Source organism: Etheostoma cragini, chromosome 23, assembly GCF_013103735.1.
Source record: "Etheostoma cragini isolate CJK2018 chromosome 23, CSU_Ecrag_1.0, whole genome shotgun sequence".
Lineage (NCBI taxonomy): Eukaryota > Metazoa > Chordata > Actinopteri > Perciformes > Percidae > Etheostoma > Etheostoma cragini.
The window spans coordinates 5,257,668-5,276,733 of NC_048429.1; the positions used below are offsets into that span (position 1 = coordinate 5,257,668).

Below are 19,066 nucleotides of genomic sequence, written 5' to 3' on the forward strand. Positions count from 1 at the left end.
CACACACACACACACATACACACACACACACACACACACACACACACACAAAAGACAAGACTGTTTGATCCTTGCCTAGAGATGGACAGACCAACTACAGCGGGTTTATTCGCTCTGTATTGATTGTTCCCTTTTTTGGTGAATCAGCATCAACTAGAGTGGGCTGAGGAGTTTGCTTGATATTCCCTTCTCTCTGTAAGCTGGCCAGCCAATTTCAACCTCCCCATTGTCTTTGTTTCAAAATATTCCATTTAGATTTTATTTATATTCGTACCACTGGCAGTTAGAGGGTGTAGGAATATTAACTTTTACAAACATGAAACCTTCCAATATCTCCCTCTACAAACACGTATGGTATGCAGCAGGGGTGCACCTATCATATGTTGCAGGTTGCAAACCAGCCACTAAGTGATTCATCACAGCTTCAACACCGATCTTTGCTTTGGCTTCATCGTCTGCCTACAGGGCTGCTGAGTCGGCAGTATTCCTCTTTGTGACTTTGATTGGGTTTTGATAAAGAAGAGGCCTAAGGGTGGTGGAAAAACAAGGCCGCTCTACGTGCAAGATAAATAAAACTTGCCTCAAGATGACAACATTGATTTGTTGCAACGGTGGGAAGCATCATGCTATCTTTGGGATAATACAAGTTTCATTGAGACTTGACGTTTGCGACAAATGAGCATTCCTGTAAGAAAAATGACATCCCCAGTGTCACTCAATGTAAAACTGTGTACATATACAGTACGCGGCAGACAAATCATTCACTATCAGGTGCTCAAAACGCCATACATACACAATGACAGCTTAGGTGTCAATGTCAGCGACAAAAACAACATCAAGCTAGAACATCCAGCTAGTAAACAGTCTTTCACAGGCTTTGTCTTTTATTCGTTGTAGTGCACAAGCTCACTGCAACTTCTTGAAATTTTAATTCTTGGACTGCCAAAAATCATCCATCAATCATTAAGCTATACATGCTCTCTCCCACCACATCTGCACATGTTAACACACATCCTACTGCTTTGTACAGTAACTGTGGCCAACATGGGATTATTAGTGTTGTTAAGATAAAGCCTATGTGTGTTTGATGTCAGAGTACTCACCAATCCTCTTTTACTGAGTGCATCAAAAATACCTGAATAATGAGTTCAAAGTTACTGTGAGTGAAATACGTTGGGCCATAAAATAGAACACCTGTTTAAAATCACAAGATATGCCTTGTGCTGAAATAATTAGCCAATGAACTGATAAGTTGAACAACAGAAAATGAACTTGACTAGTTTGAGGACTGATTTGTTGTCCAGAATGAAAGGAATACTTTGCCAATTTTAAACCCAGCTCTGTGTCATTTTTGTGAGTAGTGTGTTTAGATGAATGATGTGTGGCTCCCCAGCCATTGTCTGATGAAATTTCCTAAATGACACGAACAAACGCAGATTTCAGCAGACCTTGGCTGCTAGGAAAACCGTGCAAAATATCTCTTTATGTAAAAGTTATTAAACATTTCTACCAATTCTTAGCCATGCTAGTGCCATGGCTCTACATATGTCATTGTTGGTCACTTAGTCGGTCCACCACCTTAGTCCAGACTGAAATATATGGGCTATTGGATAGATTGCCATGAAATACAGTGCAGACATTCATGGTCTCCAAAAAAAATTATGAATGTAATCCTCTGACTTTAGGTGTTACTCTGTTTCCTTCTTTTGTTTGCTTGGATTGGGAAAAAGTTGGTGATTATTGCCATGGCAATCACAGCAGGATGTTAATCTTTCACATTGTCATCATTGATTCAACAGCGATCTGCACACTCATTTATAGTCGTAAATGTGTCATTTCAGTCAAGGCGCGCAGAGCAAATGGGTAAAGATTGAGATTTAGAATAACGGCTCTGACTGTGTGACACATGTGAAAGATTAGTAGTCGCGCTGCCTGCCAAAAAAATAAGATGATCAGCCAAGTTTCAAAGCGCTCTCTTCGTTGCATGGCAAACTAAGCAATGGACAAATAAATTCTGTCTAATTTAGTTTTGATTAAATTGAATATTAGCTGATCATTGTCTAAGTTCAGTAGAGGATTCCTATACTAGCATATCAGCCACTCTCTTTGTGTTGGAATTTTAAACTGAAGGATTTATGATGACTATGGTTAACTGCTCCTCAGATCTCCGCAGGTTAAATCCGGACAGCTAGCTAGACTATCTGGCCAATCTGAGTTTTCTGTCGCACGACTAAAACAAATTTTGAAAGTACACACGTTCCACCTAAACACGTTCCTTCCCGAGGCTATTTTGCAGAGGTTTCCGTGATTGGTTTAAAGATCAGAGTACATTTCTCTCCCACCCCTTAATGTTGTGTGGACTAGTGCTCCTCCACAGGGCTGTGGAAAGGGTCAGGCAATACAAGACTACACGTGTTGTGCTTTGGTAAAGGACCAAAGCAGGTGACAGCTTCTTTACTTAGAAGTAGCCACTCTGTAGAACAACAGAAACAGACACCGAAACAGATTTTCTATTTGTACACACCGTCTCTCCTTCCTCTATAATCCATTGTAATGAAAAGGTAAGGGGCTCCTTTCTATTCTCAGTCCCTTAATGTTCCAGACACCATTCATTCAAAGAGCTTAGATAATGGAGGTCATAAAGATTTATTTCAGCCTCGTTCACCACGTAAAGAGAAAAATAACGCTTTCATTTTAATAAAGAGACAACTTAACTGATTCCTTGATACAATTGATACAAAAAAAATCAAATATCACAATATTTCTTTGAATACCTCTGTATTACAATGATATTTTAGTGCTGACTATTGGTACTTTCACAATATTTACACAGTGAGAGTTTTCATAATTAATCATCAGTTCTGTGGATATAATGACCAAGTGGGTAAAGGCAAATAATAGAACAGCTACAACACTCTGGTGGGTTTAGAAAATGACATCACTTTACTGTCATGTAATGTAAGCCGATAAAACCAGGAAAAGACAACACTTATGCCGAATTATGATATCACGATATCCAAAATCTAAGATGACATCTAGTCACGATATCGATATAATGCCCAGCTTTTATTGCACACACACAAAAGTTTGCAGCCTTCCTATTGCTCACTCCTTGGAATACTTCCACTTGCCACAACAGATGGCTGCTGTTGACAAGGAGGACAAGACAGTTTATATACAGGTGTGTGGGGGAGCTTGTGTGTGTTTCTTATCATGTACCTGTCCCCAGAGGTGAGCCTGGCAGTCAAGACAGTGTAACAGAGGCAACGACAACAGGATATCTCCACCAAACTTCTGTCAAGCATGATTGGACAGCATGTGGTAAGTGGTGCTAAGGCCCCACACACACACAGACACACACACACACACACAGTTCTTTCTGCATATGTGTGAGTCTGTATGGGTATCACACTTTCGGCGTTACACTTGCTGGTGCAACTCAACACTCTCAATGGGACCGTGACAAGAAGACAGATGAGTTTGACTCTAATGCAGAATCATTACTGGACCAAGCAATAGTGCGTGTCTGACTCAACCCAACTTCTCAGGGATTGCCCGTCCCATCTTTTAAACCCCCAATAGACCAGTGACCGGTCCAGACGCATCATCGCTCACATCAGTCAGCCCATTACTTGGCCACACACCATTGACTTGAAAGTATAACATACTGGTTTCCCGTTGAGCTGTACTGGATAGCTAGTGCAATGCTGTTTTGTGAATTGTTTCCTTGTTGTATGGATTTTTATGGGGAGGATTTCTGTGCTGCAAAACAGTTTTATCTTGGGGCAAAAAAGGGCTGACGTCAGTTTCAGCTGACACTAGCTGAGGGTGTACACATGACTTTATCCTACATATTTGCTCAAACACAGAGCTTCCATACAGTATGCAGTTCACAAACAGGGACTCAACCATCACGTGAGTATTATAGCGTGACCTGAGACACCATTAGGCAAAGGCTGTTATGATGTAAAGTACTCCTTGGTTAAGCTACAAGTAGAAAGATTGACGTGAATGCATAAATAAATCTTTTAATCAAAAACAGGGCTGCACCAGAGAGGACAATCTCCCTTAATAAGCATTTTGTGGGGTCACGTTATTTGCTTATATCAAATTATTGTGTTGGTATAGTCACAGACTGCATAGAATTTTTTTTTCCAAAGACAACACAAAAGCATGCTTCATAGACAATTCAGAAGAATAAGAGCAAAAATAAGAGAGGTAGAATCACAGCTCTTACATTAGATTTCAATATGGATTTAGGCTTTATTGGCCTTTTATTAGCAAAAGGTTTTTGCAAGAGAGCAAGAGCCAAGCAGTTGCTAGTGAGTAATACCCTTTGACCAACAAAATTAGTGCGTATATGCCACATTTTTAAACTTTGGAAAACCCATTAAAAATAACAGATAAACATTTGATAGATAGTTGAGTAATATTGATCAACATCATCATGTTGAGCTTTTAAATGTCCTAATGTACATTAAGTCTAATACAATCTCTGAGCCATCTGAATAAGCCAGTTATCCAATGTGGCCTTACAACACAGATCTGAAACTGGTCAGCTTTGATTTGAAAAGGTGAACAACTGTAAGATTACAATAGTTACTTTTTGGGAATTACTGTAACTATAGTAGATCCTGTTGTAGATTTGTAGCAATCTGAATCAACAATTCCACACAATATAAGCTCACCTGAAATACCTGAAAATGTCGGTTATTGAATTACAACTACACCAATCCGTCCAATACTTGACTGGACTAAAGATGGTGACCAACGGACACCAACAGTCACGGCCATCCATGCTGCCATTGTCGCCTTGCTAAAGCTCCCCGTGCTCAGGTTGCTGTAATGACTTTCCCCAACACCAGCTAACGCTACGTGGCCACCAGAAAGAATACTGATTGCCCTCGGCTGACCTGGAACTGTCTACCCTCACCTGTATCCAACACCACTCAGCCCGGCTCAATCAGCATAAAGTTCGCAGCCACACTAGAGTACAGCTATTGTAAGAGCTTTTCACTGTAGTGGCAGTGAAAGATGCAGCGACAGCCTGCATAGCTGGCTGCATTAATCCTTCACTGGAGCTGAAATAGGAAGCTGAACTGGGGCATTTCAGTGTGTGTGTGTGTGTGTGTGTGTGTGTGTGTGTGTGTGTGTGTGTGTGTGTGTGTGCGTGTGCGAGAGAGAGAAAACGAAGCATGGTATATGATATAAAGCTAACTTGTCTTGATGCTTTGGCAGCAATATTTATGAATTACGGAGAAAGCGACTGTTTCAATGTTTACTCTTCATGCAGATTATCTACGGTAAGACTGAGTGAAGAGAGAATGGATTTGGAACGCTTGCTTGTTATCATTTCACAGGCAGCTGCAATGCAAGGGGCATTGTTCACATACTTGCCTGCATGCTTTGTGTGTACCTGGAGGATTAAAACATATCCACAAAGCGGCAGATAAGGATTGATTAATCCCTTGTTCTTGAGCTTCGTTTTTTGTCCAGTGCAAACACATGGCAGCACTTAAAAGGGTTACCATAGCACGGGGGTCCCCAACCCCTCAAATGTGAACAAACTGTCCATCTTAATGAAGTGCCAAGTTGATGGCTAAGCATTTCAGTTGAAATAATTTGTCAATTTTCACCAATCATAATGCTTTCCTAGAGCCGAAAGGGGACCGAACTTCCTGCTGCACTTATTTCACATTAAAAGGCTTTCATATGTGAATTACATGGAGACATTTATTGTGAATCAAGTACAGGAAAAAAAATGTTTTTTTCATTTTAAACTTAGTTGGGGAGTTTTTAGTGGATCAGTTTTATATATTCCAAGGAGGATTCGTGCATGAGAAAAATAACAACCGCAGTGTGCTGGTTAGATGAGCTTTCGACAAAATACTTTCACTGCAATTTGTGAGAAGCATTCGCACGCCTCCAACACATTATCAAGTCAATCAATGGCTTTCACCGTGCCGCTGCCACTCAGAGAGGCATTACAATACAGACTGAGTCGGTAGACTGATGGACATCATGCAGAAACAGATTTGAAGTTTTAAAAAGAACTGCGGCCACTCGTAACGTTAGCTACACCTCCGTTAGCGTCACCGGAGCCCCCCCCCCCCTTTCCCTTTTAGCCATCTTTACAGTTAGCTGAATTTACCAGACAAAACAGGAATAAGGAAAAGGGACTACTAGTAAATGAAAGATGTGGTAGCACTGGATCTGGACGAGAAGGATAACTCTGGAGTTGGAAGGGGTTGTCGCGATACTGCCTTCTCACTCCGCAACACAGGTTCATGTATAGGGGGAGTTAGGCAATATATAACTGATATAACAGAAATTATGAACCTGAAACTGAGCATAATATGAACACTTAATAATGAACTGTGTCTCGGAATGTAACTGTGCCCTGTGTTCTTATATCCTCATCAGTGTTTTGTGGGGATCCTAATTACGTCGTACAGGGCGGGCCTGCTTGCTGGTGGCAATCTAATCTAATCCTCACGTTGGAGACTAATAAAACACTTAATATGTGCGAGAAGGGGTTAGAGCTCTAAGGAGTACAGACGTGAAAAATTCCAAGTCATGTTACAGTAGGTAATAAGTGATTAAATGCATAAACATGATTAGCAATCCCTAGAACAGAAAGAAGGGAAATCATGAACTGGCTTTTTTTTTTTTATTACATAGTAACGGAAGATTGCACTTCAGACAAGATATCCTAAGAGAAAAGGAACAGCAGATTTACAGTTGTGACATTAGCAAAGCAGCGAGCCCCGGCAAAACGGGGCAGCGGTAGCTCAGTCCCAGTACGGACTGGGGACTGGTATCTGGAGCTGCTTTGGGCAAGGTTGTGTGTTATTTACAGAGTGTAAAAAATCTAAGGCTCAATAAAGTATCTCAAAAGCCACAAGCAACCTCTAGAGATCGACCATGCATGTATGTAAACTGGTCAGTGCCTCTGTTCATGACTGGAGGCTAAAAGGAACCCAACACACGGGAAGGTTTGAACTTTAATTGCTGGCAGTTTGTTCAAGTAAAGTGGCTCCTGTTAATAAAAGATAAAACCAATAGTAACACTGGCATTAGTTTATGTGGAAGAAGTTCCATTTAAACTTTTTTGACCACACGCTTGTCTCTGGGTCATTGCTGGGATTATAAAACAAGGATCAGTCAGTGTCTTCATGCAAATGTAAAAGAGACAAATCAGGGGACAGTCCCAATTTTAGGGCTGCAACTAAAGTTTATTGTCATCGATGAATCTGCCGGTTATGTTCTAAATGAATTAATCACTGAATTATTGTCTTTATAAAATGGGTACAAAAATGCACTTTTGATTAAAAGTATTAAGATCAAATAGTTTTGTGTCAATTTATCTATAAATCCAATTATAATTATTTCTGTCCTACTAATATTCCCAGAGTTAACCATGTTTTTGCAGTACGGTAAGACCGGTTAGAGAGTTCTGTTGGAAATGGGGGATTCTGAGATCAGACCCGTCCACGTCCCTACATGACGGCACCCTGCTATGCTACCTTCATCCAGCTCAAAGGAGTGTTTCTACAACTACTGGTCAACTACAGTAGCTGCTTCCATGTCATGTTGAACATCTTGGAGCATTTGAAATCCTTTTTTTTTTTTTAGAAGCACTCTGTGGCTCTGGAGCAGGGAAATCATTACAAGTAAACAATACAAATGATTTTTTTTAATTGCACACACTTGGCATGAAGCCGCAGAGCAAGAGGACATGAATATAATCTGCCAGCCCTGGTTTATTGTGATAATACTGTACTGTGTGCTCTTTGACTCTACTCAATCTGCTCATTCTGCTGAAACAGATCGAAGGAGTCAACAGGCCTCTGTTGCTGAGAAATGAAAAATATCTGTTATTGAACACCCTGCTGAAAGGACACTGCAAGGGTGTTTCTTTCCTCCCCCATCCACCTCCCCCGTAATATTTACTCGTGCACATGTTTACCAATATACATATTCACCCTGATATTAAAAACAACTTGACACCGTCAACAAGCGATCGAGAAAACCCCTGCAGAGCTATGTGAGAATATCAATCACTTTAGCAATCACTGGAGGATATAAATATTTAATGGGGGGGGGAAGTAACACATTAGTTTGATATAGGCTTGGCTGCCTTTTGAATAAATCTCTGGTGCGATGCTGAACGCACAACCACACCATCACACACATACAAACACACAGGCTAAGACTTTGATCCAAAGCCTCTTATGGGGTTTTGCTGATTTTTTCACCCCAAAATGCAAGCCCACAGATCCTCCTCTCGGCTCACAATGCAGCACCCGGCGTCATTAGCTGCAAGGATGAAACACACAGACGGCCAGACATGTGTGTCCGTGACATGAGAGTTGCACATCCAGTGGACAAAGTTGACAAGCGTTAGATGTAGTTGGTTGGAGTTAGGCAAATTTAAATGACTTGTGCTCTTTTTTTAAATTTTTTATTTGAGCGTCAACATGGGTGTTCTGGCAGTTGCTTGCATTGCAATTCCAAAATGTCTCCAACAACGATGGAGTCTGGACGGCACAATCTTGGCTTCGTGTGTCTGAAAGTGAAACCACGGCACTTGCTCCACACTCCACAACACTCGCTTAAGCAATCCACTGCACTTGCTTGAAAAAAAAAAAAGTATTCCTGAGGGGACTACCACTGTGTCTGTGGTATTCAATATCTTTGACCTTATCATACTTTATGGTGTTTTTCATTTCTTATGACCCCGCTATATTGCTGAAATAGGGACTTGGGAAATTGTTCTAACATTCCAACAATATGCTCTCCAAATCCAATTTAGTCCACTTAATATACCACAAATTGGATAATAAATACTGCATACTAAAATGTCTGCTTGACAAAAAAGCCTTTGTGAGTCAAAGGTCAAAAAAATATAGAGCAATGTTCTCTCCTTCAAGAAAGAAAGTAAACCCACAACTACTCCAACGGTTATACTTCCACTTACAGTATCGCAGGGATTACATCCATCTAGTGCCTCAACAAACAATTACTTTCATTGTCAATTATTTTGTTCTATACTAATTGTTTGATCATAGAAATCTCGTAAAATAGTCAAAAGTGTCCATTAGAATTTTTCTGAACTCAAGTTGACTATTCAAACTTTTTGTTTTGGCTCCCAACCCAAAAATATTCAGTTTACTATCACAGAAGATGAAGAAAATCAGCAAATGTTCACATCTGAGAAGGGGAAATAAAGAATTCTTGGCATTGTTGCTTTAAAAAAATGCATTAATGATTCATAAATCAAATTCGAAATTACTGACGATTAACTGTTTCAACTCTATACACATCAATTCTAAAATATGTGAAATATAATGACGTGGTATATTTGAATATGTCTATTTCTAATGGCCATGCAGGAGATGTTTGCTTGTAACATTGTTGTGCTGAAGTTAATTCCTTTTGTGCATGTGACGCAGGCTTGGTTTGGGACCATTTCAAAAGGAGTCTGATGAAGTGCAATCCAATGTAATCATATCCAATATCTAATCTAATCCAATGCAGTGGTATTATACCCAGGCTATTGGATATTCAGTAATCTGACCTAGGGTGGCTGAGTGACTTTTAAAAATATTACAGTGAGTACAGCATCAATAGGGTATATTTGTTATTAGTAGTTGAAAACCATACATGTGCACTTGAATTGTGTGTAAAACTGGCGTGGGTATTTTCTAACTGCCACAAATGTAACACACCCCCTTGAAAAGCTAAACCACATAGCAACAAGACCCTTAGCCTACCAACACAACCAAAAAACGTCTAAAACACATTTTTTTTTACGACAACTGTGGAGAGAATATTAATGTCTGAGCCCAGAAGATTTGTAACAGTAACAAAACACTAGAAAAAGTTAATTTTCTCAACATGGTTTGTTCATAGCATCGAGCATGGGGGAGGCTATCAGTTTTAGGAGACAATAGCACTTCTGTCAAAACACAAGAGCGTGTAAAAAAAACATTACGAAATGCGGGAAAGTTGTTGTGAAAGCTTCAAAACCTCACCTTGTTTAACACACTTGACTCGGACGGGGTCTTTGCTGTGTTTAACCACTGCATGGACGTCCCTGGTGGTGAGTCCAGCCACTGGGGTATCATTGACTTCCAGGAGGAGTTCATCCTGGCAGAGTTTGCCGCTTTGGCAGACGGCTCTGCCCGGGAGAAGCTCGCCGATAACCGGGAACAGTCCATTCTCTGCGCCGCCCTTCAACTCCAGCCCCAGCTCCCCCTCCTCATTTCTGCAAAGGACACTCTCATGGACTTTGTTAGTCCAGTGGTTCTTCCTCTTCCTCAGGCTCTTGGACATGGCTCAAACAAGGGGAAATCACATGAGTGCGGCCGTGGAAGAAGTTTTACCGCTCTTTGAAGTCCTCCACTGTCACCGTGCCACTGTAATGTGTCCAGTTTCAACAGTAAAAGCCAACTGTATCCATGTCGGCGCACACGCTCGCACGCACAGCAGCTGGATCGTCAGTCTGCTTTTGCAACTGGGAGCTGCTCAACTTGTGATGCCTTCATGCAATAACTCCAAAATCGGAATTGGCAGTTTGATGTTCAAAAACGACCTAGCAAAGAAATAAAAACAGAATTTAGGATAATTTATTTGATACCCTTAGCTGAAAACTAATAATTGCAGAGAGAAAGCATGAAATCCACTCAATAAATAAAAATATTATTGTTTTATTTATATAAAGTATATATACTGTATGTACTCTTTTAGTTAAGGGGTAATTTATGTTTATGGACCTACACCTGGGGGATATAGACTTCTCACTGGCCATGTCAATATTATATCAAAAACAATTTGACATACTGTTTTTGTAATAAAAAGCCAACTTTGAATGAGCATGTATCCATAAAATCCCTACACAAGCCATGCATTGTTCTTTAAAATGCAACAATCCTAAGTAGCAGATTTGTTAAAATACATGTAGGAGATGTGTTTACAACTTACAAACTTCGAAGTTCACAAGTTTACGAGGGGCACCTTAAGGCAACATCCAGCTCCAACTAACCAAACTGACCCGGATGTGAAGGCTGGAGGAGGAGGAGAGAGGGAAGGCTTTTTCCGAATCCAGCTTTCCTTGGGAAAAAAAGGAAAAGAGAGAGAGAGAGAGAGAGGTATTTCCACTGGCTTGGCAGCAGAGTAGCAATAATACGTTTTTGTTTTTCATACCACAACTATGTCTCTTCTTTCTGACATTTGCTTACAGACACTTAAGATGCTGCAGATTGTAAGCTTCAGAAAGTTAGATCAACCGACTTGCTTTTTCCAGGCATACTGTATTTCCTTTACCCTCAAAAGTGGAACTACGTCAATCCCAGTCTATTTCTGGTTGGACATTGGTCCACAAGGTCACCTAATTCAGATACTTTGTTACTACAGAAGTCTTACAAATACATTTTCATCATTTTTTTCAGGTGAACTTCACAGAAAAGGATTTTAATTCCTTGAAACACCCTCAAGGGTTTTGTTGAACGAAGCGTTTGTATTTTATAAAACTCTTTCAAGGGCAGCAAGTCTTTCTCAGCTTCTTCTCATTATGTTTTTGATTCAGAAGTATATTTTGTTACCTTTAACAGCAATTGTGATACACAGTCCGTCCGCTGTACTAGTTTTGTCATTTGCCAAAAGAAATGGCTCGAAAGAGAAAAATCCCCTGGTTTTATATCAAACTAGAGGAAAGAGATGTAAAACAAACGGAGAACTAACTGACTATAATCCATCTTCAAACAAATGTGTTGTGGGTATTGACCTTCAGTTGAAATCTTCATAATTTCCAATCTGCTTTGTGAAGCCTCTCCTAAAATCTTTTTACTCAGTTACTAAGCTCATATTCAGTAATGACAGTTTTCCGCTTTACTTCCACAATTGTGTGGATGTACATATATAATAGCTACGTTGTGGAGTTATCTGTTGTGGCATGTTAATCCTTTTTGAGCCTCAACATTGTGTTTTTCTCAGAACAAATGAAAAATTCCAGTAATGACTCGAGATAACTTGTTTCCCACACAAAGAGCCATCATGATCAAGTATCATTTTTTCTGCCTTGTTCAAATGGGTTTCCAGAAAATGTTGAAACTTGTGTAAACAGAGTCAAATTATTAGAATTTTCCATAATAGTGTGCTATGTCAAAGCCAACTCCACACAGCTGGATAGAAAACTGTGCTGGAGCGATACTGGCTGCATTATAGTGTTGCCTATCAATAGATTTGTCAGATTCTTAGGTTTGTGTATTCTTTACTATTTCCTTATTTAAATTAGAAAACTCTTCTAAGTTTAAATTATATTTTGTTCAGGCAAAACCTTATATTTAGCCTATATTTTGTTGGTTTAAATAGAGGTTAAAACATCTATATATTTGCCTAAGTAAGGTATAATGTAAAGACACCAATATCCCTACTATAGTCTCTTATGAGTTTTTGTTAAACTAAAAGAAGTCAAATTTAAAGGAATAGTTTCCCATTTTGGGAAATATTGTATTGTTAATTTCCTTTTGATGGGGAAGCTGATAACACTATCATACGCTAAATATTGAGCAGGAGATGTTAGCTTAGCTTAGCATAAACACTGGAAACAGTGGGAAACGGCTAGCATACAAAACCCAAACTGTAAAAACAAAACTTTTTGGTTTACGGATTCAATTTTGTTTCCTTTAGATTAAACCCAATAACTTCCTTTTGCCTACAGACCATCTAGTTCTCAGCAACAAAGTGAATAAGAATTGAAAAGAAAGTATATTCAGAGCAAAAATATTGGAATCAGCCTGTCAAATAACCACCATGTGCAGGAATTAAATTGTAGAATATCAACTTGTGACTTTTTAAACGCCTTCAAACAAAGGGAGAAAGAGAAGATATCAAAAAGACAGACTTGTAATTATTTCCTCAAAACTATTTTGCTGCCTTTGAGCCGTGATGATGAAACAAGCGACAGACAATGCATCATTTTCTCCTCCGCAGGATTTGGTAAAGGGACACTGCATTCCAGAGGTGGGAGCACTCCGGACTTGGGAGCGCAAATTAAAAAAAGGAAAGAAAGTTAAAGAGAACGGGAGTATTTTAACAATGGCAGGAATTCTGGAGGCAATTGTTTTAACAAGGAGAGGAATTCTCTGCGCTTGGCAGAATAAATGCTGAGGAGGAGAAGAGTGCAGGGAGTGAAAGGACTGGAATAACAGTGTGGGATCAATCTGCGTGAGATATCCTGGGTGCACAATGAGCCCTTAAGTGCGGGTTAATGACAATACGACTATGAAACAAAATGTGTTTAGAGAACAACATTTTCACAATTCCTGTTCGTATAATTGTCATTTTTCTTGGGAACGTGACACACATGCCCAGCAGCTTCAGTTCCTTTCTGCAGATTCACATTGCTTGAAGTCTGCCATCAGTCCCATCTACATGGCCAGATGGGAGTTCATTGGCTCAGTCGGTGATGCTGCCCATGGGATTGCTACGCCGCTCTGCTACATGATGTAATGGTAATGACAAGCCTCATTGCAGGATAATTAAAGCTGGTCAAGAATAAAGCAAAATTGCCTGATGATGGCTTCCGCTGCCAAAGAAAGAGGAGGTTATTATCCACTTTCTTTGAGCGAACACTGCCATAACAGCTCCAGCGGAGTCATTGTTAGGGGTTTGGCTGCTTGTTTTACAACGTCGCACTCAATACAGGGTTGAATGATTGAATGGAAGCCGCTGTTTCCACGTTGTCAGTGCGTGGTTCAGTTTGTCTTATTCAGGCCAATCCAGCTGAGGCATCGGACCTGTTTATTTCACTGCCATCTGCTCGACCTTGCAGCGCAGGATAGGTCCAGTCCGTCACTCCGCACCTCACTTTGCTTGACCCCTCGAGGATGAAGGGGTGCCAAGAGATGTGCAGCTGAACCTGGAAGCCCATCGCCTGAATCTCTGGCTTGGCTGGAACTGGCAGAGAAATGATGGGGGCATCGTACGGAGTGGAAGCAGAAGAGAGTCGGTAGCAAATAAGCCATCCATTCATTTTCTGGCTGTTTGGGCAAGGGTCCACCCTTTAGTTCCAATCAAGCCAATCCTAGTTTGGTCTTGCCATTCCAAAGGAGGGTCTGGCTAGTCCATACAGCATTCTGGGATGGGAGAAACACATGCTGGTTTATTTTCTGTAAAACCAATCACAATCATCATAGGTGGGTTAAGCAGCAGCCGGAGCCCCGGTCCCTTGTAAAATAGCCTCGGGCAGGAACTTGTTTTGATGGAACAAAAGTTGTTTTAGTCGTGCAACAGAAAACTCAGATTGGACAGATAGTCTAGCTAGCTGTCTGGATTTCCCCAGGAGCAGTTAACCATGGTCCTTCAGCACAAAGACAGTGCAAGGTAACAGACATCCTGCCAAAAAGGACATCTGGAGGAATTTCAAGCTGCACCGCAGCAGTCCTGGAATCGGAACGTGAAGGATATAGAGTTAGCAAAACATAACCCTACACTGTTTTTCTGTGCTCCCTCATTTACAAAGCTAGACACTTAAGATACAGTTTTTGGAGTTTGGTGTGGGAGAACATGATTGGTCTGCACAAAGCCCTGATCTCAACATAATGTGATGAACTGGTACACACACACACAATGTGAGCCAGGCCTCATCACCAGAACCAGTGCACAGTCTCACTGATGCTCAGGCTGAGAGGGAGCAAGTTCCACATTCAACAATAACACTTAAGTTGTTTAGTGTTTACATGCTTTGTACCGTTTATGTATTCTTCACTTTTTTTTAATTTTCTGTTCTGTGAAATGTAGCTTTTTCAACCGCTATCTTCTACTTTCCTGTGACATTATAAACTGCAAAAGTGTAGATATAAACAGGCTTTTATCAATAGATTATTCGAATTTTCACTTGGTTTAGCACAAATAAAAGTCCCCAAAAAATAGTCTCCAGCCTCCATTTAACCCTTGTGTTGTCTTCCTGTCGAACTCCAACTTTTAGTTTTTCTGGGTCAAAATCTAAAATAATAACTGTCAACATTTAGGTCATCATTTTTTACAATTTGGTGTCACTTTTTCAGATTTTGTTGTTGTGTTCCCCCCTGCGTCTTTTAAGCATTTTCAAAAAAAATTCGACCCTTTTTTAAACATTCTTTAATAATATTTTTCAAATGCTGTACAACTGAATAAAACACGCAAATTCAATGCAAGCACAGTGAACCGATGATTTTATTTTACTTGTGAAGAACAATAGTTGTAGGGAACCATCCACGTTATTTTTTTGTTTGAAAGAAACCCAAATTTATGATATAGAAACTTTTTTTTGAAATGGGTCAAATTTGACCCGAGGACAACAGGAGGGTTAAAAAGATCTGTGCAGTATGAACACCCAGCCTGGATTACATTACAAAGGCTAGTGACATACATTCTGTATCCTGTCTACCGGGGAGAACACAGTGACTTGTTAAGTGATAAGTGCGAAGCCTTTAGGGTAACAATAAGAACAGTAGCCTCCGCTGCAGCTCCACTGCAGCCCCCCCCCCCCTGCTGCTTTATGGCCACTGATGAATTATTCTGTATGCACCTAATAACACAACCAGTAAATCACAGAACACTCAGGGTGAAACTCAGGGTATCTGTCCACCAGGTTTGATTTGATTGCCCTCTGCATGATTATAATGGTGTTTTACATTCAGTTCTGACCAGTTCTGATTGTCTGCTCTGCTGTTTGATTTTTAATGTATGTCCGTGTTATGTTCAAAGCAAATAATTTAGGCAGGATTCTCAGGTCTGGCTGTCAGGAAACCAGCACAACACTCAACATCCCCACCTCAGCCTCCCTCTTTCCCTCCCTCCCCCCCTCCCTCCCTATCAGCCCAGACAGATAAGTAACTTTTCCCACGGTGAGGGCTTTCAACTGCCTCGAAGTCTGGAAAGATTCTCACTCTCTCCCGCAAAAACCAGAGCCTGCTTCCCTCCAACTGCTGGGAAGTTACATTCACACTATCGCAGTAAGTCATCTGTCTCGGTGTTCACAGGGTCCATCATCCATCAGAAGGGGAGCCATGGCACAAACAACATCCAATCAACAGAGTGACAGCTTGATAGACTTTTACAAGCCGCTTCTCACATGCCGTCACAAAGCATATCTGACAAACCACCACAGATAGGTTTGCTTTCAGTTGAATATTTTCTCAAATTGGTTTGCTCCTCATACAACGCACCTTTATCTTCTCATGGAATTGGTTAAATTGGTTCAATAACATCTACATATTTTCTTGTGTGCATGTTGTCAATTGAGTTGCTGTATGGATGGCAGAATAAACCACGTTGCAAGTTTGTGAGATTGAACATGCTGTCTGTATATCTCAGTCTTTAGTGCTCAATAAAAGCATACACACATAACTCTTGTGCATATTTACATAGAGACTCTTGTTTGTGCAGATATTGGTGTTTACATACACACATACATACATTTACATAAATACACTCATATGGATATTTGTCTTTGATACAATTTGGATGATGTGTATTATTTAATCTCACAATGAATTATTGGTGCTATGTTTTAGACAAAAGGTCCATTTTAATAGCCAATATTCTCAAAATGTAATTTGATTTTTATTTTGCCAGAACATTCTGCTCTCTACCTTTTCTCATCTGCACACAGAGTTATGCTGTCAGAGTATAACTAGCATTATAAAACCTTGGCACACACAATAACATCCTCATGGCATTAATATGTGTGACTGTGAGTCTCTGCATACTTTCTCTTGCTTTTTCTGCCTGCACCATAAATACAATGGCACACAGGAGACCCAGCTAGACTTTATGTAAGTTGACCATATGTATTCACGATGACCAGATTGATTACATATGTGAAGTAAAAGCACATTAACCTGAGAAAATAATTGCTAATTCAAAGCTAAATAGATGCTCCAGCCTGCCAATCCCCATAAACTGACAAGACAAGAGTCCGATCCAGGACTTCACTGTCCATAGTAATCTGCATTCTGGATTCAGAGTATATTCAGCATTTAGGCACTCCTCTCACACTCATTTCCATAAAAATCCTTTTCATGATTGATTTGATCGAGAGCCCGGAGGCATCTCAAAAGTTGTAAGTGGAATTACGATAAATGGCATAGATTAGAGCGATAATTTATGTCTGTGCCATGCTTATCATTTTTGAAGATAAACAATTCGAAGCTGCCTGTAATTCTCTCAGTCACCTTGGATACTGTGGTTATGGTGCCTTTATGGTTATTAATCTTATACTGCAGGAGTTAACAGCTCTTTCCCTTTCATTGTCTCTCTGCAGACAGATCCTGACTACTTTGACCTAAAATAGCGAACATGTGAAAGGAATTTTAGGGTTAAAATCCACGTCTCACACCATAGAAATACATGATGAATGGGCACCCAGATAGCTCAGTGGGTAGAGCGGGTGCCTATATATAGAGGTTTACTCCTCGACGCAGCCGGCCCGGGTTCGAATCGAGCCTGCAGCCCTTGGCTGCATGTCACTCCCCCTCTCTCTCCCCTTTCACATCTTCAGCTATCCTGTCCATTAAAAGGCCTAAAATGCCCAATAAATAATATTTAAAAAAATAAATAAATAAATAAATACATGATGAATAAGCGTATTCAGCTGACTCACAGTTGGAGCAGCTTTGATCAACATGAAATTCTCTCACCAGAACAAAAGATAAATACCGGTGTTAGAAAATCTGGTTCTTTGAAAAATAATTACAAATACAAGTCTCTGTATCTAAATATAGTATCCAAACACTGGCTTTGTTGAGAAAAAGACAACACAATCTGACAATATAGGATTCATTTGCAACTATGGCTTATGGAAAGCCCCCCCATACCAATATAGCTAGCCCTGGTCCGTGCTGAGCTCTAATTGCAAATGTCCAAAAAATGGCCATGAGGAGTCTAAAACAAGGTTCTGTAGTCCTAGATGAAATATTCTAGTGTCCTCTACATCAACACAAAAATCAGACACATGATAAAATATTACAAAGCTATACTTGCAAACCACTGAATTACATGAGACACACTAATTCAGAATTCTATAGAATTATTTTGGAGCACATTAAACTCTAATACAGGGGTCTTCAACATTTATTTAACCAAGGACCCCTAAACTGAAAGAGAGACGGAGCAGGGTCCCCATACAACAGATATTGCATACAATTAAGTTGCATGTTAAACTGGACCTACAATAAAGTGTAGGGCAGCCCAAAGCCTTTACATACCTAGTACATAGGTACATAGTGCCTATGTAGAATACTAAGCTTTTAAAATAATATTTGTTGGCATGGTTTTATAAATCATCTTTTATTGTTACACACAGTAAATCTGGCACAGTAAATCTTTAGGATTAACTTAATCTGTGGATGGCTATTTTACTGGCTACTTAACCTATGGGCCAGTAAGCCTATCATCAGTGGAGATTTATATTTGCTAATAATGTGTTGGATTCAGACATATTCATTTCTGCAAAAACTTTCAAAAATTGGGACCATCTAGGGGTTGTTGAAGACCTCTGCTCTAATAGGTTACCACATATTCACATCCCTTCTTTAAAAGACACACAGCCTTGCACAATCTCAAATTTCCTTCAGCCGGTCGGTAATGTTATTACATTATTACTTGTCATTTAGCCAACGCTTTTACCCAAAACGACTTACAATAGCTACATTTGTCAGAGGTCACACGCCTCTGGAGCAACTAGGGGTTAAGTGTCTTGCTCAAGGACACGTTGGTTGACCAAAGGCATGTGTCACATGCACTGCACCATCACCACCCTATGTTCTTTAATCCACCGTGCAAACACCAGAGCACTGTGGTTTAGTACTCATAATACCTGTACAACTGCTGAGACAGAGGGAGCGTCTACAGGTGGAGCAGCGGGCTGAGAGGTCAGGTGGCGCCTGTAGCTAGTGGCACCTCTGTGAAGACAAGAGGATTAAAAAAACAAAGTTGATCCCAACGTTTAAAAAAAATATCATCAGAGCGGGGTTGAAGAGGTTAGTCAAGCTTTCAGTATCCCTTTAATTAATATTTA

General features: G+C 40.2%; 1 protein-coding gene and 1 long non-coding RNA gene across 12 annotated transcripts in view; one reads left to right on the forward strand and one right to left on the reverse strand.

Annotated features, from left to right (window-relative positions):
* magi2a (membrane associated guanylate kinase, WW and PDZ domain containing 2a) overlaps window positions 1-10,544 on the reverse strand; it is a 199,777-nt gene extending 189,233 nt beyond the window's left edge. For 7 of the 11 annotated variants that reach the window (XM_034864006.1, XM_034864005.1, XM_034864004.1 and 4 more), the window contains exon 1: window positions 10,038-10,543. In XM_034864006.1, coding sequence (XP_034719897.1) covers window positions 10,038-10,338 — 301 coding nt within the window. In that variant the 5' untranslated portion in view covers window positions 10,339-10,543. Of the gene's footprint in view, window positions 1-10,037 lie in introns of all 11 variants that reach the window. The other 4 variants (XM_034864007.1, XM_034864016.1, XM_034864003.1 and 1 more) reach the window with 3 other exon arrangements.
* LOC117938997 lies at window positions 2,246-18,258 on the forward strand. The gene is made up of 3 exons (XR_004655514.1): window positions 2,246-2,256; window positions 6,842-6,846; window positions 18,155-18,258. It is a non-coding gene; the product is annotated as an uncharacterized LOC117938997 (long non-coding RNA).
* Window positions 18,259-19,066: the final 808 nt, after the last annotated feature.